At 35.3% G+C, this 23606-nt stretch overlaps 1 protein-coding gene across 2 annotated transcripts in view; it reads right to left on the bottom strand.

Moving 5' to 3' along the window:
• The window catches only part of LOC106467815 (zinc finger protein 704-like), a 45156-nt gene that overhangs the window by 4824 nt on the left and 16726 nt on the right, over positions 1-23606 (bottom strand). For both annotated transcript variants that reach the window (XM_013928192.2, XM_022396010.1), the window contains exons 3-4: positions 15187-15416; positions 456-550 (exon numbers count right to left, since the gene is read on the bottom strand). In XM_013928192.2, the coding sequence (XP_013783646.1) occupies positions 456-550; positions 15187-15416 (325 nt within the window). The remainder of the gene's footprint in view (positions 1-455; positions 551-15186; positions 15417-23606) is intronic.

A 23606-nucleotide genomic window follows, 5' to 3' on the forward strand; every position in this document is an offset into this window, starting at 1 on the left:
TTTGAAAATAAACAACAATCGCTATGTTGTTAATTTGTGAAAAGAATTTACATAAATCCTCCCACGTAACATGAAAGAATTTGTTTAATTGCGTTCCTGGCAGCATGTGAAATACTATTAAATGTAAAATAATTATTATTTGGAAAATATTTACTTGAAATTATTCACAATATTAGTATGCCGGCATGATTAATATTATCTTCTAATTAGAGTACGCTACCTACTTAAACTAACACTAAAATGAGCCTATTAATGAGTATATATAATTAAATGTTTTTCTGACGTTCTTACTTACCAAGATTACAATGCATTTTTTCATCAGTTGGGCACCACTGCTGTTAACGATATTTTCGACCGTAAACCTAATAATATCTCGTGAGGTTCGGCTAGCTAAGAAGATTTAGGTTAGTCCTAAGCTAACAATGCAATAGAACGATTGTCAGTGGTGTACTTACCGTAAATGGCGCATGCGTACATGCTTTTCCACATCTTCACAACGATAATACTGCCTGCCACAGCCTGGCCAGGTGCACTGGAACAAAATTCGTATCTGAAAGTAAAAAAAGGATGGGGAGGTAAGAAATATTAGATTAATAACTAAAACTATTAGTTCAATGGAAAATTATCATTATTTATAAAAATGCATTAATAGTACGATTCTTGTCGAACCGAAATAAACCAATGGCCACTTGTCTTCCCTCACAAAGCTCGATGACCTCTGAATTGACAACCAATTATGTAAGCCTCTTAACCAAATAATATTTAAACGCTCCGCCTTTTCTACCGAAAAAGGCTGTATTTATACAATTAAAGATAACTGCATTAACTGGATATTCAACTTTGGAATGGTGTTCCAACTTTACATTTCAGATATCAAATACGAGGTATAAGATAAATTTCACTTTTATCATACGTTGTTCTTGCTTGTCAGGAGATTTAAAAACGATAGTAAAAATAACTAAGTCTGCTCACTGACTGTTTTTTTCTCTCCATTTATCGTTTAATTTTTCTTTCAAAACGTAAAGCTTATATTCATACATAATCATCACAACCACATCACTCAATAACCTACTAACCCTAGTTGATCTTTTGAAAAACAAGGTTGTTAACTTGGTACTGCTACTTCTAGCAATTTGCTTAAAAGTAGGTCACATATTTTGGCATTCATTTAACCTCGCTCTCGTTGCCATGACCTGCTCAACAAGGTATACTCGATGAACAGTCTAAATTATTATTTATGTGTGTTTTTAGTGTACAAAACATATAAAACAACCATCTTCAAAGGGTAGTAAATGAGGCACCGTATAACAACAGTATAATATTCTACTAATCAAATATAAATGGTTGACAAAAATTATCATGGCATAATGTGTAGAAATCTAAAAACAAACGTCATAAGGATGAGGAATTAGTACAAATATTACGTGTCATTACATGTACGATTAAAGTAAAATAATTTTCACCTAAAAATAATAATAGTTTCAAGTCTTTCTTAGTAACACATGATTTTCACACAGTTTCAAAGATGCCTATTCACTGATGGTTTTTAGTTACATTCATAATTATTGAAATAGTTGTATACACGTTTCAACAGTTTAGTTATTATTACATTGTGAATTGAATCGTTGAAAAACGAGGACAAGTAGAAATCAGTATTCTGTACACATATAAAGTAAAACAGTACATGCAAACGTTAAGGATCGTTAGCTTTATATGCTAGATATTTTTTATCTCTGTCTTTTTTTCTTCCTTCCTAGTTTTATGGGTCAACTGTAAACCAGCGTGACTACTTTTTTCTTTATCTCCAAGGGCATTAAAGATAAATTCACCTCCCTCTAGGTGTTTCATATTCTACCAATTCTAATCTTTCTATCCCCGCCCATCTACTCACTGTTATATGGTTAATCACCAAAAGTAAGGAACAAAAGTTAGAAGGACACTTTAAACGCATGGTTATCCGTGAATCATCTCTCACTAACAAAGTTAATCATAAAGTCATTAAAAAGGCACAATCTACTGATGCGTGATGTTCTTTATGCACAATTTTATCACAATAAAAAAAAAAACGCAAGAAAAATCAAGTGAATATAAGGAGGTTATAAGCATAACGTTACGGGGTCAAAGTCCCAGATCAGCTTCTCTATCAAACTAGATTACACGATACAGTACAAGCTAAAATTGGCATGTATAATAAGCTTCTTTCAAACAACGCGAATATCCCCATTACTTAATAATAACGCTTTGTATAATCAAGACAAAAATAAAAAAATACGTGAATTTACTCGTGTTCTCATAAAAAATAAACAATCTTAAAAATGTGGCTTCCTCAAAAACTGTATGCACATAAATGTTAAGTCAATCAATAAATGTTTCTTAAACTAAACAGGGGCACTATTCAAACATTCTCATTTACTAAACTATGCATATCTATAACGCTTGGCGACGGCTTGAATGGGTAATGAAGAAAAACTTTAATATAAGTTTAACATAACAGCCGTCTCCAAGAATTATTAGTCTCAAAGTGGGTTCCTCGTCATCGAATATGCATAGATATATTCAATGTTCGAAATGGGACGATTTTGTACATTGCTTACATTTTCTTCCATACATCAAAAAAAGAGGCCAGAATCCACAACTAGTTGTTCCACTATTTATCTACATACGTGTTTGCATTCTTTATAAATTATTTGTGAAAACACTTCCCGTGGTACTATAAGGCTGGGAACTAACAATACACATAATCTCCCGATTACTGCAATGCTATATAGAGGTACAAGGGCTTATTGTGCAAAAAGATAGGTGTAGTTCGCTGTCGTTTGTTAAATTAATGAAACAAGAATTGTTTCACTTTACTGAACTAATGAAGACAAATACTTCATTGAAAAAATACAACAGAAATACGATGAAAATGATCAAATAACAAACTGATTGTAATCTTCTAATTAAAAATTAATTAATGTAAAAAGGGAAGATGATCGGCATGAAGAAGCAAATTGACTTCATAAACAGAGTAAAACGGAATTCCCTAAAAACGCCAAAACGGTTATCACATTTCACATTTTTATTTATAGCTGACTAATTACATGACGAAATTATTCGAATTTCTTGGTATTTACCACCCCAAATGACGGGCATAAAATAGCCTTACACTCAAGATGAATGTTGGCTACTATCAACATAGAAGAAACTCAGTAACCCGATCGCTCCTGAAAGTGGACTTTCCTACATTAGGGGTAAATAGCAGATGAGATAGTATATGTCATCTTTGACTGAATCAGAAAGTAACATCTAGTGTTTCTTTAACACTAAACACTTAGTCAGGATTTAACGGGTTCCGAATTAGAATTGTAACAAAATCTTCTAAAATAGCTACATTATTAAAGGTATAAGCTATAAGAGAAGGGGACATATGATACCTAATATCTCGCCCACAAGTGGTCACATATCGTGGAGCAGGCACAGGAGCTACTCGAGGGCTATCTGCGCTAGCCGTCCCTAATTTAGCAGTGATAGACTAGAGGGAAGATAGACTAGTCAACACTACCCACAGCCAACTCTTGGGATACTCTTTACCAACCGTAACATTATAAGGCCACCAAAGCTGAAAGGGCGAGCGTGTTCGGTGACGGGATTTGAATCTACAACCCGCAGACAACGAATTGAGTGCCCTAACCACCATACCAGGCCGCAAGCCGTCTTTTATTGTAAAGCGATAAACCACCGCCTTGGGCTACTTTAATCGAATTATTGGGATTGATCGAAACATTATAAAGCCCCCACGGTTGAAAAGGTAAGCATGTTCTGTGGTGGAATTCGAACCCGCAAATTGGGTCCCCTAACCATCAGCCATGCAGACGTGGCTCTAGAAGAACTACATAGAGAAATAACGATTGATAAAACACACGAAAAGTAGGTGTGCAAATGAAATAAAAGTAGTGGTGTGTAATAACTCAAAACCAGAATAAAAAAAACATAAATGTAAAGTTACCGAATAAGCTATAATTCACAGATACTGCTACCAAATATATGTAACAGCCTGGTCGTGTTGAAGCTCAGTGAGCTCAGTGCGTGGATGTTGTCTTAGAAACGGGTATACTGTTGTAACGCTTTTCTTTCTATTGGCAGGTTCTTTTAAATTATTTGGTGAGAATAATATGAAGTTCAGTCCATGTAACGATAACAAATCAATTTATTTATTTCTTAAAGTTTCTACAAGCTCATACTTTTGTAACCTTATAGGCCTAAGTTTATAAATGACGTTCAAACCAAAATACCTCGCTAACGGTACTACGACTAACGTAAAAATACACTTATTTTTACATTTTCACGGCTAATCGATCAAGTAACTGAATATACGCGATAAATGACGCTAATCCAAATACTCCACTGCACTAAATTGACTTTCTGACACTCCATCGACTGGAAACAACTAATTGGCAGGTCCGTTAGTATTTATATCTTATGTCTCATTTCTAGATATCTGTCGAAGTTACTAGACGTTAAACTTAGAACTTTCTAGGTATTATAGGCCTACTTTAACGTCATTTGCCCTCTAGCTAACACCTAAACTGAAAAGTAAAAAATATAGCTTACAACAATACGAAATAATATTTATTCTTCGTACAACATTTTTTTCAAGTTACAGTACTGAAAGTAAGGCTAAGCCTATTAGAAAACACATCTTGTTACTTAGTTACATATCTATTTTGGTTTTAAAATTGTTATTGGGCTTTTGGAATTTCTTAAAATTAATTTGCTACAATTTAACTTGCACTTCTCCAATAAATCACTAGTAATTCAGTAAAGATTGCAGTTGCAAGCGCAACACATAACAATAAATGAATCACGTGTGCTCGTTTGAGTATTTTATTAATAAAGTCGAAGCCTAGCGTTTTTGGAGATTGTTCTTCTGAAACAGAGTGTGACAATCTAAAGCATCGACGTGTTCTGAGTCGGTTTATAATACGAAAATCTGATTCATTTTACTGCTGTTGTTCTTTCATTCCAAATTACAGAAGTGTCCTCAATAAAAGAAGGCATTTAGGTAGGTAAAACGTGAACAGCATGTAGCTGACAATTCATAAGACATACTCCACCTATTATCCTAAATTAATGCTACGGTAACTATCATTAGCACTGCGGTTTGCCGGCCGGCATAACCCACTTGCTGCTTGCTTGTGACAAGCTAAGCCTGTCTGAACAGGATGTTTGGCACAGAGCCTAAACTCACACGCGTGTGCGTGTACAAGAACACACAGACACGTGTATGAATATATTATTTAAAGCAAACAAATGAAAAACGTCGGTAAAAACAACAACAAAAAAATACGACGAGCAATAACAAGGGAAATAACATATGTCTTACTACCGTAACAACTTGCGTTTAAGTAAACCACTTCAGCTAAATATAATTAAGAAATTGAGGTTATAGAACGTTATTTGAAGTTTTAAAGTAACTATAACTTTTAACGGATTTAAATGCAGCAGGAAATTTACCGTTATTTTCCAGGTAATAGTGCCGAACAATGACTAATAATATATCTTACCAAAAAAATATTTAGTTTGTTAAGATATATTTATGATTAAATTTATTTTATTATGACGATAATAATTTTCATATTTTATTTGATATTATTATTATCACTGTCATTTATGACACTCGCGATCCATCTAGTGCATGAGCGGGGTGAAGAGATAATTGTTTCCGAACACCCCCGATTGCGTTTGGCACTGGGTGGAAATTAATTATTTAAATCTAATTCGATTTAAGGTTAAAAGGCTTAAATCGCAATATCTGCCATGGTAAACCAACAGTAATGAAGTGTTTTGGTGTCCAGACTGGCACACAGTACTGACTGTAGTTTATAAGTTAGAGCTGACGGAGAAGCAGAAAAACGATGTTTTGCAGCCCGTTTTATAGATGTCAAGGAAAGTTAGTCGAAATTTAGAAGCAGTTTTGTATTTGATTAGGGAAGGGCTTTTCGTCTCTATCTCTTTGTCTGAGTTTTGCCCACGTCCAGGCGTACTCGCTACCATACGAAATGTAGAGGCCACCATTTTTAACCGAACCCATCCCGACATGGGACCGCTACCGCGCTCCCCGATATGTTAGTATATTTAAAAATTACCTCAGTTCGCTTCAAAGTCTATGATATTATGCTGATTTACAAGAAGTATTTTAAAATTCCTTTTTTAAATTACAATTTATTAACTATCTACTACCTATAGTACTTGTATCACTTGATTATTCTGGAGTTTGTTGTTGAAAATTAATGAGATCAGGAAAATTTAGCCGTTCCACGTTGAAACAAGAACTATTCGAACCCAAAAACCTCGGACTTTATTTATTTCATAAATATAAGTGATCTTGTGTTTAGCTAAGATTTCTACATAATGCCATATATTATTACATGTAGCTATGTTTTCTTTTTTTGCTGTTGTTTTTTTTTCATTGTGTTATTGTTACGGTGGCTTCTCAGATAAAATGAAAATAAACTACCTATTTTTACATATGTTTTTGTCTGCCTCTCAATAGAAAAGCGTGATGTTCTTAGCTAAAGCCTTTCTTATCAGTAATTTTACTTGGGATCAAAATATTATAATAAACTACTTGCTCACGTGTATTATTAGTAAAAATGACGCATTGAGTGAAACGAAATACGTTATCTGTAAGTTAAGTCACTAACATAGCCAAATATATGGTCGTAAATGAACACCATTAGAACTTTGAACGATAGAAAGACACACGATTAACTCAACACCTTTTTAAACGGCATAAGGTAATCATAGTTTCGATTTTATAAAGAGTTCCTTGTGTTGGCTATTTACGATACGTGTGGAAGAGTTACGTCATATCTGTATTTAGAAACTAAACTTTGTTCCTCGTGATATCATACAATCAGGTGTTATCAAATCTACAGTACTAAACATCAACGTTATGGATACTGATAGCAAGTGTTCCTTATTAGTTCTCACTTGTCTGCCTTTGTGGCCTTGTGGTTCTGGCACTCGCAATGTAAAGGTCGCGGGTTTAAATCCCGTCCTAAAACATGTTCGCCCTTTCGTTATAACGTGATGGTCAATCCCATTATCGGTTTGGTTAAAAGTAGATCAAGAGTTGGCGGTGAGTTGTGGTGATTAACTGCATTCCCACTAATTTATCACTTCAAAATGTGATAAACGGTTAGCGCAGATAGCTCTCGAGTAACTCTACGCGAAATTCAACAAACAAGCTAATTGCATTTGTTGCTTTTTAAAAACTTTCTTGAGCTGAACTTTTTATTACGTTATACACAAACCAGAAGTTTATATAATACATTTATCTTAGAATTCGGCCCGGAGTAATGGAACTGTGAGCAGTCAAACAAGCCGGACGGTTTTATATGATAAAGATTGGTTACTTAAAACTAATTAATAGCAGCGAAATAGGATCAAGTACCATGATCAGTTTCATACACTACTTGTTCTGTTGAATTTCCAATACAAAAATAAACCAGCCAATTTTAACTCTGCATGAACCAATTCATTTAAGTTGTTGAACCTGTAAACAAATTATAAGAAATACTATCGACAGTTGAATGAACCTTTAAGCCCTTTACCGTAACGATTATATCACACGTGACAACAAATAGATAAACGATAATTCACACTTCTCAACCGTAACAAACATCGTAGTGCTAACTTGCTTGTGCACCAGATAAATTCAGTGATCATTCGAAAATCGCTTAAGTTTAAATATCTGTCAGTTTTCTACGATCAGGTATTCATGAAACTTATCAAAAGTTATAAATGGACATAAGATTGATTGTACACATATTATGTACTTAGAGTAAACTATTTTACGATTACGCTTCAGAAACCGCATTATATATATATAAGAAATATGACACATAAGGCCTAGTTAAACCTGTCATAAAACTCGGATGAATTTATTATAAACAACATCTCTGTTAACTTAGGTCTGGTGACGACTTCTGTGGAGGGTCGAAGGCTAAAAATAAGCAAACTAGATACAAGATATCAACTTAGTGTGAACTCGTTTTTTAAATATATTTTAATCTTATTTATGAACCTTCAAAACCACCTGTTTACCTACATTTCTCTAAAGATCATTTGTTATAGTGAAAAAAGAGAAAAAGTTTCGCTTATAAGCTTAATAACATAAACAATGTTTGCAGAACTCTCAAACCCTCGGTTTATACAAGGTTGTCCGGCTTTCACACCTATAATTACTGAAAAACCAAAATGATCAACATTAATGTTTCTGAAGTGATCTAATCTAACAGGTGGACAAATGATACGCAATATTGTATCAATAGGCTTCTTTTCATTGAAGTTTATTAATGCCATGATGAAAGAAAAGATTATTATAATGTTACTAATAATACATTTTTCATTTTTTTCAGAGAAAAGTAAAAACAGGTACTTCTTATGAAACTTTAAAAAAAAATAATAGAAAAAAAGCCCCAATTTATGAGATAGACAAGTGATCCTTCACGTGAATATCGAAGTCCATAAATGTGTACATACCATAATAGTTCATTATAGACAATAAAGTCTGAAAAATCACAGTTTATGACAGTATTAAAACTGATTTCCTTGTTATGAAATGACGAAGTAAATAAATAAAGAAGAAATTAACATGTAGTTCGAATAAGAAACTACTTAGCATGAACGTCAGACATAAAAGTGTAGTTTATAGTCACCTTTTCTATTGTTATTCTTAGTACGATTAAAATAGGTTGGGGTGTTTGAGTACGTGAAAATATGAACATACATACCGGTACAACTAACTGCATAGATGAGAACTAAAAAGTAACTAGCAAGTTAATTAACCCAATTTCACATAAAACTTACATATAATTTCATAGATAAATACAAAATAAGACATAAAACTATGATGGTTATAATGGATTGGAACATCACTTGGATACCTTCGTTATCAAAGACATTTTCGGTCGTAATCCCAATAATATCTCCATGAGAATCGACCTACTGCTCAGGAGATTTAGGTTTGTTCTAAATCCACATACGAAGCTATCAATGCAAAATAACGTTCAAAATATAAAAATTAACACGGTAATAATAATAATAATTATTTTAAACATCATAACAAATAATATTAATAAAACCAATTTTAAAGGAAAAGAGTGAAATGACAAGCACGATATAAGAAATATACTAGTGTCTGTATAAGCGAGAATTAGTCTGTGAATAACAGAAACTTTCTCTAATCACAAAGTACTTTCTTCTTTGTTTTTTTAATTACTATTCTATAATGTATGAAATTGTGTAGTTCATGGGTCAAAACTGGCATCTGTCTGCTGGGATTCGGAAAAAATACATTACATGGATACCTGATGACGCCACGTTAACAGTGTCGAGACGTTGTTCTTTTTAAATGATGCATTTTTCCTATCCCATTTCAGCTGTTTTTGAACTTTAAATACTATTTTACATTCCTTGGCCTAAATGCCCAGCGTAGTCGGAAAATCTAATAAAATATTATAGGAAACCCATGTCCGTTGGTGAAAAATCTTGTATTTTGTAAAATGGAGTAAACTTGAAAATACAGTAACAGCTAAAATACCTAAGGGTGATCACAAAAATATAACGAAATAATATTGAATTTAATGTTTTGTCTCAAAGCTACATAAGAAAAAATGATACAAGCAAAAGATAATTCTGCTCAAGTTGATGATACCTGTTTTGTATCTTCTGATTTTTTTTTCATGCCCGTGCTTAATAATGCTATGTTGCTTTCAAAGTTCCATGAGCTTTTGTCACACACACACATTTCATCTTAGAGACTTCTGTTTCATTTATTTATTATCTTACAATTCGGTTTCAACCTTATTTAACTTCTAATATTTATTTATCTAATATGTTACCCATTTGCCTGAAATTCAAACCAAACCGATTGTTTAAATCTGCGTATCCAAGAAATGAAATTCGTATTTCTTTTGTTTTTCACAAAACTACAGAAAGGGCCATCAGCATATAGCCATCCATAATTTGTAATTTTGAACTGATAGACTAAAGGAACGGCAATTGGTCAACAGCACCTACGACTCCAAAATGCGGCACCGGGGCAAGAAACGTAAATTTGGATACATAGTCTGAACACGCTACCTACTAATACCAGGCCACGCCCGGCCCTTGATGTTTCTTTTGGTACTTAATACATTTTAGCTGTACAGCCGACAGTAGTTGTGACTTCCAAATATTGGTGTGTCGATACCATAACAACTAGATAGGAAGAAAAAAGGAAGAAACCAACAGCTATAACCGTCCAGCAAGACCCAGCTTTGTTTTTTTTTATGATTTTATCGATAATCTAAGAAACCTATGAAACGCAAAACTTTAATGTAAACCATTATAATATATCTGATGGTAATTATTTCTAAAAAGAAAATTCCACTACTCTGTCTTACATGTATGTAGTCATATGCCATGTGGCAATATGAATATATTATAATCTTTATGTTCTTAAATATTCTTTCGTCTAATTACAACCGTATTACACACAAGCAAAAATAGAAATATACTCATATTCTAGTAACTTAGTATAATTTTGGTCCGAGATTCTTAAATACAGTACGTATATACTGATCCTATTATAAGGTGATTTTAGTCAGTCGCTAAAATGAGTGTTCTATAACACATGCTCTTTGTATCTATTACTATACGAGTCTAAATTACTATTATAACTTTTTAAATAACTAACTTCGGGAACTCAATGAAATTAAGTTTGTTTGTAGTTAAGCACAAAGCTACACAATGGGCTATCTGCGCTCTGCCCAACACGCAGACATGCCGCTGTGCCACTGAGAGGGCATGAAAATAAGAAGTTAGTTTCTATAAAAGTTGTAAAACTATAATTTTCTATAAAAGTTGTGAAACTATAAGTTAGTTTCTATAAAAGTTGTGAAACTATAAGTTATTTCTATAAAAGTTGTGAAACTATAAGTTAGTTTCTATAAAAGTTGTAAAATTATAATTTTCTATAAAAGTTGTAAAACTATAAGTTAGTTTCTATAAAAGTTGTGAAACTATAAGTTAGTTTCTATAAAAGTTGTGAAACTATAAGTTAGTTTCTATAAAAGTTGTAAAACTATAATTTTCCAAACAACTGTCTTTCGATTTTATTTCTTCAAAGCAAATCACGTACAGAATCTAAGATGTAGATAATATAAACTAAACGACCCCTAGTGGCTCAGCAGTAAGTCTCAAGGCTAGAAACCGGGTTTCGAAACTCGTAGTGGGTACAGCCTGGATAGCTCATTGCGTAGCTTTGTGCTTAATAATAAAACAAACATACGCAGGTTAACACATATCATGACATACTACGTATATATGTAATAAGATCCAGTGTCTGTATCATGCAACTCCTCCTAACCTGATGGTCGCACCGACTTCTAAATAGTACGAAACGAATCGTCTAGGCCCTGACGTTTGCACATCCAACCCTTTAGGAAACCCCTGTATTTCGCAAAAACACTTACGGAGATTTCCTGAAAGCGGACCCTAAAATTTGACATTGATTTACATTAGAACAGGTAAATAAGTATGTCTACTAAAGAAATAACATTTGTATTTTATCGGCAGAGCGTCAATGATAATTAAAATGAAAAAGTGCAAAATAGTAGTTCAAGCATTAAATTTGTATTATAGCGGCCTTGTAAATGTGGGCCATAGGCTCACGGGTTTTTACTACTTGTTAAAATTGGTCAGTACCAAATCAACATTTTATAGATAAAACATACCATAAATAATAATGACCCAGGTCCTGTGCTGCCTTTGGAATTATTTTCTTCGTCATTGATTATGCTCAGTTTGATGGCTATGATTATTAGCTATTACCCAACAATACAACTCCTAGGAAGGCTAGTGAGGTCTATCTTAGACCGCGCATTTTGACAGATTTTCTAAAGACCTTCTACTGTAAGTCGGCGTCAGATTTCACGAACATATTAAAGAAGACCAAAGGTACAACAATTCGTTGATGTTGCTGGGATTCCAATTTTTTTTAAGACATATTTCTCATGAAAATAGCTATTGATTTTGAGATTTGGTAGGAAACTTATGACCTTTTCGCTTGTAAGCCTTTGTACACTTCACATCGTTGTTTATTATCTCGCTAATGTTAACGGTTGAGCTAAGTTGAGCACTAGATGACAATCCCATCAGTCGTGCCAGTTGGTACTAACCCCTCCTATGGCAGGAGATAGAAAAGAGCTCCGTTAATGATGTTACCAATGGCCATCTATATGCCCTACCGATTTCCCATCTACTAATTTTCTTAGCTATACTATATAGTATTCTGTTTTTAGCAGTCTCATTCCTTCTAAATGTCAATGATGGCCTTCCATTGTTGCCGCTTTCATCCTATTAATGAAGAGGAGGTTGATATTCTGCCAGTAAAGTTGGCTGGATTTGACAAAGGGCCTTCACCTGCGAGCTTATCATCTTCCTTGCTTTACCCTACATTACCGGTTATATTACCTGGTATATTGTGCATTCGCAGTTCGTTGCTTACAGCAATCCAGAGAACAGCTTGTTTTATGCTCTCCACCCCTCCGTCCATGTGTTGCTTGTGGAAGCTTGGATGTTCCACTAGCGTTATACAGAATGTTGTTGCTCCAGGAGACGATAAATATTCAACCAGCTCTCTCACTATATTTGAGGAAGAAACCGTTCGTGGCTATGATGACAGGTGATAGTGCTGACAGACTGTTTCTGCTTCACACTTTGACAGATGTCTACATTTCTCTCTAGACTGTTTCACAGATTCCAGTAGTGCCAAAAGTTTATTCTACACGGATAAATCCGAGGTCTGATGGTGACAAATTATCCAGTGACTGTCTCCAGAAGCACCTTTTATGTAATATCCCCCTGTTTGGTTAGTGTCTGCGGGAATATTGTAGAGCTGGAATGTCCCCTTTTTTTTTCAATTTATGCACAAAGCTACATAATGGGCTATCTGTGCTCTGCCCACCACGGGTATCGAAACCCGGTTTCTAGCGTTGTAAGCCCATAGACATACCGCTCTGCCACTGAGGGGCTGTCCCAATTTAAAAGGGCTGCAGCTCGATGATGGAACTCATTGTCTTTACACTGTGTCAGATATAAAAGACTGTTTTGTATACCTATTATTATCAATCAATTTATTTTGTGTTTATATTTCATTGATGTCGAGACTAACGAACGTTGTGTTTGCAATCCATTGATGCCGAGAGTATGGAGATTTCTAGAAGGCCTTAGTGATAGACGTATAAATAGCTACGACCAGATGAGCGGCAGCAGAGATCAAAAAGTAACGTCACAGGAAAAAAGAAATTCGGTGAGAGAAAAGTTAGAAAACGCTAATTTAACCGTCGTAGGAGGGAAAGGCCTAACAATTAATATGTTAGAGTGAGATCAATAGTTTGAAAGAGATATGGAGAATAATTTGTCTTGTCAAAAAAATGAATAAAAACCCTATAACCCGAGCGATTTCGATGGGTGGACCTTTCTTCTTCAGGGGCAAACTGGGAATGCCCAATGTCTTGTCAAAAGGTGTTCTAAGCTAATTGAAACCGTCTGTATGGACTTTGACGAAAAGCAGACAATCATTGGAAGTTCAGGATATAATTGTGGTAACTTACGCGACAGCATAAGTGAGTTATATACGGATTCTATTGCGATAAAAACAAATAAAAATAGCACGGCTAGTCAACTGAATTCTAATGCAATTGAATTGGCCTAGGTGGACTTTTGACAAGAAGAAGAGAACTGTGTAGTTTTTAAGATACGACTATGATCTCCATAGTGTAATGAATTTTACATATATGTTTAACTTGTTTCGAATATAAATATTATTTTAAAAACAAGTGGAGTGCGTGATGTTTGTTTATCGTCGAATTCATCGCCAACAAGTCACAGGCACCTACTGTAGAAGAATCCTTTGTTCAACACACCCATATACTTACAAGTTCTCTAGGTGTTTTGTGATGCTGCTGAGACTTGTGATGTGTAACAGAGCTTTGATGGGGTGGCAGAAATACATCCTGTGATCAGTGTTAAATATATGTTTTGTATCTTTTCAATCTTATTTATCTGTTCAGCAGTTAAGCTGATCGCCCCTCGTTAGTTTACGGACTTATAACCCTAAAATCCGCGACAGACGCAGCAGATAGCCTACTGTGGCTTTGCTCTAAAGTAAACAAGAAAATCCATGCTGATGATCGGTAGTGAAAAATAAAGGATGAAACAGATAAAACTTTGGTAGAGCATAAGCAGGTGATATTCTTCAACTTTATTTCCTTTTGCAACTTTTAGTGCTTTTGGTAGTTCTAGTTATCATGGTGTTAATATGATTGGTGAAGCTAAGTTGTCTGTCAAAGGTACTTCAGTGGTTTTTCCAGAGAAATAGTAGTGCCATCAAAGGATGGTGATGGTTAACTTCAACGGGTTGGGATGTAGTTTCTAGAACCGTTGTTATACTAAACGTTCTGTTGGGCGAGTTTTTGAGTTTCAATATAGGACACTGAAGGCCATCTACTATTAAAGGTCGTATCCTTGGAATTTAAGAATTTCACTAAATGAATATTTATTTTTTTGTAAAGGCTTTTTCATATCCATCAAGCCATCACTCTACCTGTAGTGCCAATGCAGTGGCGAGTATTCGGCTAGGCTTCGCGTGAATCAAACTTGTACCTACTAAACATGGGCGTTATAGCTAGCACCTGCAGCGACTCTCACCTCCTTAACATGTTATTCAAATAAAGTACAATTAATACTTTGTACATTAGCGCCTATTATACGTATACATAGTGCTACATAATTACATAATTTTCGTTAGAATACATATAAATATTTTTATACGAAAGACAAAAGAGATTATGTAACACAGATCAACATGAAAGTGAAGATATAAAAAAAACAGAGAATTTCTTCTCTACAGTTAAGAAACTACTACAATATGTGATGCAAAAGCTGTTAAAAGGAAAATAAAAAGAGATGCCTCTCTAAGAATTCTTTATAAACTTAAACGTCAGGGAATCATTCACGAGTTTCTTTTTCACATACTAAAAAGTTAAACCAGCCCTTTATTTTCCTCCCCTTACTTGCTGTCGGAATTGCCAGTCAAGGTTAGAAAAGTTCTCAGACATCACGGGTCATTTACCCTGACTTTCAGACACTTACCTTACGTTTGCTTGAAAGGGGCTCTTCCATAAAAACTACTGTCTCGTCCATTTCAATACCCTCATCTGACACCTGGCCTGGTGAGGAAACATTATTCTGTGCGGCGACAGTTTCCATGGAAAGAGAAGGGCTAGGAGGAGAGGGTGTAGTTGTTCTGGTGTCAGAAGAAGAGCTGTCCCAGCCCTGAAAACCCGAGCTATTGCTACTTGTCCAGGAGTAACCATATGGGCCTAAAAATAAAAGTATTGATTATATGACAAAACAAAAACAAAAAACGACAGCATCACAGAGAAGACTAAAATTAAAAATTAGTGCTTTGTAAGTAAACGTTGAGAACATTTTAAAACTGACATATCGTTTACCTTAACCCCCCCCCCCCAGTGGCACAGCGGTTTGTCTGCGGACTTACAACGCTAGAAACCAGGTTTCGATACCTGTGGTGGGCAGAGCACAGATAGCCCATTGTGTAGCTTTGTGCTTATCTTCAAATAAAGAAACAAATAAATAATCGTTTACTTTTTATAAGGAAAGTAACTGTTACGTCTCCGTTTGTTAATTCATTTTCCGTAACTTCGTTCCGACGAAACTTTATCGACACAAGTCCTTTCTTAATAAAGCTGGTTTATTCTTTCCGAATATAACTTTACGATACACTTAATTTCAACAATCGCGCTAAAACAAACGTTAACTTCAACAATACTCTCTGACTGCAGATCTATTACTCACTGTCTACACACATATTGTCACGTCACGCCGTGACCATCTTATATATACCTGACTACCCTATATCTAGTAAATGCTAGGGCATTCACGAAGGAACAAGATACTTCTAGAAACGTGGCGTGACACTAGTCACGTGACCTCGCTGACGCAACATAACTCTTCTTTGAACTCTGAAGGAAAGGATGAGGTAAAAACATCAAACGTAATTTAATTCAGTTACATTGTTAAGGAGTGTTAAGTAAATCGAGCATTAAATCACAGATGAGGAAAAATATTCTTCGTTCACCTAATTATAATAATATAAATAATAGATTCCCGATAATAACTAGCTTGGCTGTATTTACTGATCTGCTGAGTAATGTATTTTGTTTTGAGAAATATACACAAAATCAATATTAACTTATACTAATAATACTATACTCTTTTATTTAATTTTTGTCTTTTTTATCATCCTATTACCAGAATAGCAAACAGACGTATATGGCCGACATAAGTATATTTTGTAACCAGCTTCTGTTATCCACGGAGCTTTTACAGAAGAGAACACGTAATACTTAGATTATATTTATTCTATTAAATAACTCTAAATGTGGGCAAATAGTGTACTCAGGTTTTGGTAATCACGGAGTTAAAAATATGTAAGTTTTTCGAAATTACTTGTGTATTATTCTGCTTACAACACAATACAACAGCTAGCAAGCTTTTAACTACGTCTCACCTGCATACAGTTCAAGAGCCAGTTACTTTGTTTATAGGCATGATCACAATGCATCAAGTGTATATGCAAAGAAAAAGCTTTCTTGAAATCAAAGACACCACAAAAAATTATAAGCACGCCCTGTTGTAAATGAGCTTCTTAGAAGACAAAACAAAACGTAATGTTTAAAATTCTTCAAACTTAGAGAATTCCAAAACTTATTATCACGTGTGGTTTATCACGTACACAGCGTCTTCCACAAGAAACACGCCTTCCTCGTGTAGTTGTCAGCTAGAAAAGTAAAATCGTGTACTACGACATAATATCACTACAATGATTCTGGGTGGAAATTGGGGGGGGGGGGGGTCATGCAAGAAAACTGTATAGAAATATATTTCACACTTTATCATGTTGTTTCAATTGAACTTTAGGCAGAGAATACATGGTAAGTTGTAAAGTTTAATGAACTGCAACGGCCTATTGAAAAAATTAGACGACCTTTTCGTTGTCTCATTTTATTTCAACGGGTACTTGCAGTCCACAGGCGCCCACAGAAAGGTGCAAGGGGTTCACTTGACCCCCCTGTATTTTCAAAAAAGAAAAAAAATACTGGATATGTAAAATCATTCTTCTATGTTATTGTAAAATCATAAGGTATTTGTATTTCGATTTCCTAATTTTTTTTCAAACTTGAGTTACTTGCCCCCCTAATTTTTTTTTTCTACGGCGCCCTTGTTGCAGTCCATTAAAATTCTCAAACCCACTTTGTTCTGTAAGTGTTTATATATATATATATAAATCCACCTCTTTTAAGCCTTCAAAATGTACGTGTTTATTTGTTTTTTGATAAGTCCACTTGTTTTAAGCCTTCAACGTATTATTTTTTATTGATAACTGAAACCTTGGAAACAAGGACTCGCGGAATGTTTTAAAATATTCAACTTGATATACTGCATTAAACAATCTACTTCCTTGATACGTTGCAGGTCACATAGATAAACTAAATTTTCTAAGCCAGAAAAAAAAGTTCTTATTTTGTTGTTGTTGTCGGATTCTTTTAAATTATCTGGTTAAAACAACTCCACGTAACAATAACAAATTAGTTTATTTTTTCCTTAACGTTTTTTACAAGCTTAAACACTGTGGTTACTTATATGCCGCGTTTACAACCATGCTAACTGTACTTTACTAACGTAAAAAAAAAATATACGTACTTATACAAATTTACAGCTGATCGATCAAATAACTGAAAACAAAAATACTGACAGATTTACCTTGAGCTGAAACAAACACGCTTTCTGACTGATTTATTCTATTGACTAGAAACAACTATATTTTCTTTGATGCTTCACTGAATTGCGTATTTATAATCAATTCTTCTGAGTTACGTCAAAACTTTAAGAACTTTCTACGCCTACGTTATTACACTTTTCGATCTTAACATCATTCGCCTTCTCGCTAACATATAACTTACAATATTAAAAAATATATACAGCTTGTAACAGTATTACAGACGACTGGGTTTATTTTGAACTGTCCTATTACATATTAATTTACGTTTCTGTTTATTGTGTGTTATATGAATATAAACAGGTGTTAAGAAATATTTTTTATTCTATATATATGAATATATGTTGTTATAGAGTGCCAGGGATCCTATTAATTTTTGAGAGGGAAGAAAGAATACATAATGGTGATGTCTGGTTACAGCTATAACTTCTTCGGCCATTACGTAACTGGTCTTTTTCAGTTTCAGTTCAGAATAACCTGTTTTACATGTCTACCCTAAAGATAAATGATTTTATTGAAGGTGTTAAATATATGTACAGTAATAAAAATCATACACAGGCTGTTGTTGTCGAGCGGAAAACAACAACGCATTTTTCGTATACCCTACATAGTGACGTTGATAAGTGTTCCAGTTTTTTTTATTAATTACTAATTAACGAGAATTGTTCTGTATAACAGAACAACATGCGATGCCTAAAACGATAAGTTTTTTCGTGTTTATTCCATATATAATGCATTAGATAATTGTTTTAGGGTGAAAATATAAAGTGCTTTTTAGGCTAGAATCGCTTTCACCTAGTTTTATTCAGTAAGTTAAGCCATACAAATAAATAAATGCGTGATAGTTAGGAGCTGCGTATCATACATTTCTAAACGCTCTGTTTCCCCATTAAACCGATGACTTAAAAAAACAAAACAGATGTAGAACACGCCTGTAAAGGTGGTATTATCGGTTTACCTGTATCAAAGAATATTTGATTTATAATAGACTATTTCATGACGCATGGAAATAGTGTTAATGACGTCACCGTTTAGTACCCACTTTAAGGCACCAAAACTACACTGCTCAGAATAATTAAGAAATAAACACAGATTTCTGTATTAGAGCTATGTCAAAGCACAACAATTGTTATAACTAATGTCAATGACATCTTTGTGTTTTTTCTTATGTAAAACAAGCGTCATGCGACCGGTCAAGTGATTTCAAATCTAAATGTCCCCTGTTGAAATGTGCGTCTCCAAATGCTTATTTGATGTTACAAACTCTGCAGTATATTAAGTAATCAGAAAACGACTATTTTGACACTATTTTATGTCGTACATCAGCGTGGCAATCTTAACGAATGTGAATCAATGAGTTGCTGAGGTAATACGACTCATTTCTCCATTAGTTACTTCCGGTTCTTCAATACTGCTTAAAGATGAACCACGTGAAGCCAAACACCTTCCTAGATCATATCATACTGTTTAATTACAGTCAAGTTCGGTGATCGTGCTAGCCAGTCCACTCTTCTTCTTCCAGGAAGTTGTTAACGGTGATCACTGTGGGGGATGGTACATGTTAACATTCACTATAATAAAGTTGACACCTACTTTATCTGCATATGGCAACACTATGGTTGTAAGACTAAATCATATGGCATTCATAGTGTCACATCAGTGATATCTGTCCAAACCGGTATGCTACCACTGCCATATGTGTGCCTTTCGGCCGTGGGATTGGGTTTGGATCTTGTTCTTGGCACCCTCGAAATGTGCGTGAAGTGCAATGTGAAGTGCATGCAATGTGAAGTGTGATTCACCTACGAACACATGTCCTTTGACCATACCAAAAACAAGCTGTATTGTGGCGAATAATTAGAAGAACAGAACAACGCCATTAGTCGTCTGGCAACTTTTATCAAATCCGTTTCTGATCGTTTGGAAGGTGATCAATTGCTACTCTGAACTCGATTCACTTGGAAAACTAGCGACTTCGAGGCCATAGTGTCAAACATCTTATAGGGTTGTCTAACATGTCAGGTCTCCGGTCAACTGTATGAAAGCGAATCTATATCATCCTAACCACACTTTGTGATACTTGTATTCATTCTGCAGCGACTTATTGTGTTTGATCATCTAGCTAACTTATTGCCTTCAACATCCCGAAAACATCCAAACGTTTTGTTAGGATCTGGACGAGCTTCAGTACCAATCTCTATTATACATACCATTATTGTTCAAAATGCTGATAATACTCTGTGTTTCTTTCATTTCTTAAACAGAACTGAAAATTTGTGCACATCAGGTCACATAGCCGACTATGTGACATTGTTTTGCATAAAGATGAACTCAGAGGGCATCATTGGCATTATTTAGTTATAGTAGTTGTACCTTGCCATAGTTATAATATATAAAACTTCTATTACTTCTTAATTATCTTAAGGAATATACAAATACGCCACACAAATAGTGAATTGTATACTACTTGTCATCTGCACTGCAAGCATCAGGATACTAACTTTTAAGGCCCGGCATGGCCAGGTGGTTAGGGAACTCGACTCGCGATCTGTAGGTCTTGGGTTCGAATCCCCCGTCACACCAAACATTCTCGCCCTTTCAGCCGTGGGGGGCGTTATAATGCGATGGTCAATCCTACTATTCGTTGCTAAAAGAGTAGCCCAAGAGTTGGCGGTGGGTGGTGATGACTAGCTACCTTCCCTCTAGTTTTACACTGCTAAATTAGGGCCGGCTAGCGCAGATAGCCCTCGAGTAGCTTGGCGCGAAATTCAAAAACAAACAAACTAACTAACTAACTCTTAGTGGGACCAGTATTCACGAGAATGTTTGGTTCGAAAGTACTAACAATTTCCGTTTCCATCGAGTGACAAAGTTAAAAAGCCTATGACACAATCACCAATAGCAATGTAAAAGTCCCATTCACACGGGTTTTCTGTATATTTAAAACTTGAGATGATTTCAATATCTCCAAGTAATAGCTCTTCATAGCTGTTTTATATTTCTACTGTACAGCAACAACTGTTAATATTTTAGAAAGCGCTAATTTTGGTTTATTAAAGTAAACGAAACCTGTTAAATAGGTAATATACAGTTTACTGACTCTATTAGTAATGAAAATTGGCGAAAGACGGGTGTAACTTATTGGCTAATTGCCATTACTCTTGTTTAATCAAGAAAACATGAAGGGTTGGTGACTATTTTCTGTATATACGCACGGCTTACTTGCGATTATCTGGCCGAGTTGGTAAGAGCTAATTTAGATCGAAGCTGTAGTTTTTAGCTGATCATATATGCACAGGATGACCCATGAGTAAGTTTAACGAAAGGCATTTTAAGCTGACTTGTTTCTTATTTTAATTTCTTAATTTTTCTCAGAAGCTGCTAATGATCGCATTTGCAGATTACTGAAATGGTACATAGAAGTATCGCAGACAAAGGATTTTTGTACTGAAGACGTGATGGAGAATAGGAGAGAGTTCTACTATGTGTTAATCAGGAAAGCAAACACTTTGAGCACTTATTTTACGAAAGGAAAGTGTCTTATAAAATAGTATAACACTTATTCATTCATCTTCATATGATTGTAGCAGTAGTGACATAATTACTTTGTTGCATGAATTGGGTGCCTTAGTTATGGTCCACTTTGTAACTGGTTCATATTGCTATATGAGGAAGAACATGGTGGAACGCGTCATTTAACTTATATACTTACATACATTTGCTAAATAGAAAAACTCCTGTTAATATAGACATTTCATGTTACCTAAACTATGATTGTAGTTTTACAAGTTAAGTTCTGTATATTCAAATACGTTCTTATACAAGCACACTGCCCAGAAGTTTTCATTCAAATACGTTCTTATACAAGCACACTGCCCAGAAGTTTTCCACCACATATTTTTAGGCATCTATACGTTACAAGCAATTTTTTAATGCTAGTTTCATTAAGTCAACAATATTCATTAAAAATCTGGCAGTGACATTACAACATATTTCAATATCATAATTCTCAACACACAAAAACAGAAACAATTCATTGAGGTCTGCGCACCTCTTTGAACCAGTAAACATTGGTCCATGAACCTGTCCTAACGGACTCGATTGAATCAGTTTCCGTGAAAGATCGTGCTTTTGTACAATATAAATATATATATATATATATAAATATATAATGTTCAAAACAAAGATGTATTTGTACGCATGTGTGTGTGTGTGCGCGCCCCACACATACGCAAGTATGATGGAATAACTTTATTAAGAACATTTTCTCACAAACACGCAACATACTGCAAAGCGCGGCTTGGTTTGTTTTGAATTTCGCGCAAAGCTACACGAGGGCTATGTGCGCTAGCCATCCCTAATTTAGCAGTGATAGCCTAGAGCAGGGGTTCCCAACCAAGGGTGTTGGCTCCCCCTGGTGGTGCGAAATGAGGGTCCAGCGGGTGCGCGGAAGAAGCCTAAATAAGGTCCGTTTTCCTCCAAAAGTCGTCAAGAGAAAGTGTGTCTAATGCACACTTTTTAGAGGAGGAGTGCGAAGGCTTCCTTGGGGGGGGGGGTGCAAGGGCCACAAAAGGTTGGGAACCAGTGGCTTAGAGATAGTCATCACTGCTCACCTTCAACTCTTGGTCTGCTCTTTTACCAACGAATAGTGGGACTGACCGTCACTTTAAAACGCTCCCACGGCTGAAAGGGTGAGCATGTTTGGTGGGACGGGGATTTGAACTCGATACCAACAGATTCCGAGTCGAGCGCCCTAAATATGGCCATGCCAGGTCGTTGCAAGGTGTGGAAAAACTTGTTTAAAGCTATAAAACGAACTATAAATCATATCTGCGAACTATACTTCTATAAGGTATTATTTTAATATATTTAATGACTGGGTATACCGTTCTGTTGTCAGTGCACACTATTAAATGTGTATGTGTGTGTGAATGTATGTATGTTATTTTCAAAAGAAATGAACGTGGACTCAGATACTAAAACATTTCGCAATAGTTATCAAGCCCAAAATACACACTTATAAGCGTCAATAACCTCCAGTGAGAAAGACGCAATACACTTCTTGAATTATCTGTAATAAACCTATTAAGATTAGCAATACTAACTTCTTAAGATGTATGAACGATTCAAGGTTTTGACCACAACGTGATGTAAAATAGCCCTATGATAGAGGCTACCGTGTAAATATCAAACATGCAGCTGTGCCACATGCACTTCTTGGTCCTAACTATAACCAATCCAACAAAACCTTTTTCCGTCAGACAGAGGATTCAAAAAGCGTCTTCTGAAATGTTAAAAAGAAGTACAACTTTGTTTCCTCCTCTTTGGCTACGAGATCGTGTGTCGGTTTGTTTGTATACAAGCTATACAATGGGCTATCTATGTTGTGCCCACCACGGGTAACGAAACCCTGTTTCAAAGGTTATAAGTCTGCGGACTTACCGCTGTGCCATTAGGGGGCTCGCGCGTGGGTTTGTTTGTTTGAATTTCGCGCAAAGCTAAACGAAAGCTATCTGCGCTAGCCGTCCCTAATTTAGCAGTGTAAGACTAGAGGGAAGGCAGCTAGTCATCACCACCCACCGCCAACTCTTGGGCTACTCTTTTACCAACGAATAGTGGGATTGACCGTCACATTATAACGCCCCCCACGGCTGAGAGGGCGAGCATGTTTAGTGGGACAGGGATTCAAACCCTCAGATTGCGAGCCGAG

The sequence above is a fragment of the Limulus polyphemus genome, unplaced genomic scaffold (assembly GCF_000517525.1).
Source record: "Limulus polyphemus unplaced genomic scaffold, Limulus_polyphemus-2.1.2 Scaffold2751, whole genome shotgun sequence".
NCBI classification, from domain to species: domain Eukaryota; kingdom Metazoa; phylum Arthropoda; class Merostomata; order Xiphosura; family Limulidae; genus Limulus; species Limulus polyphemus.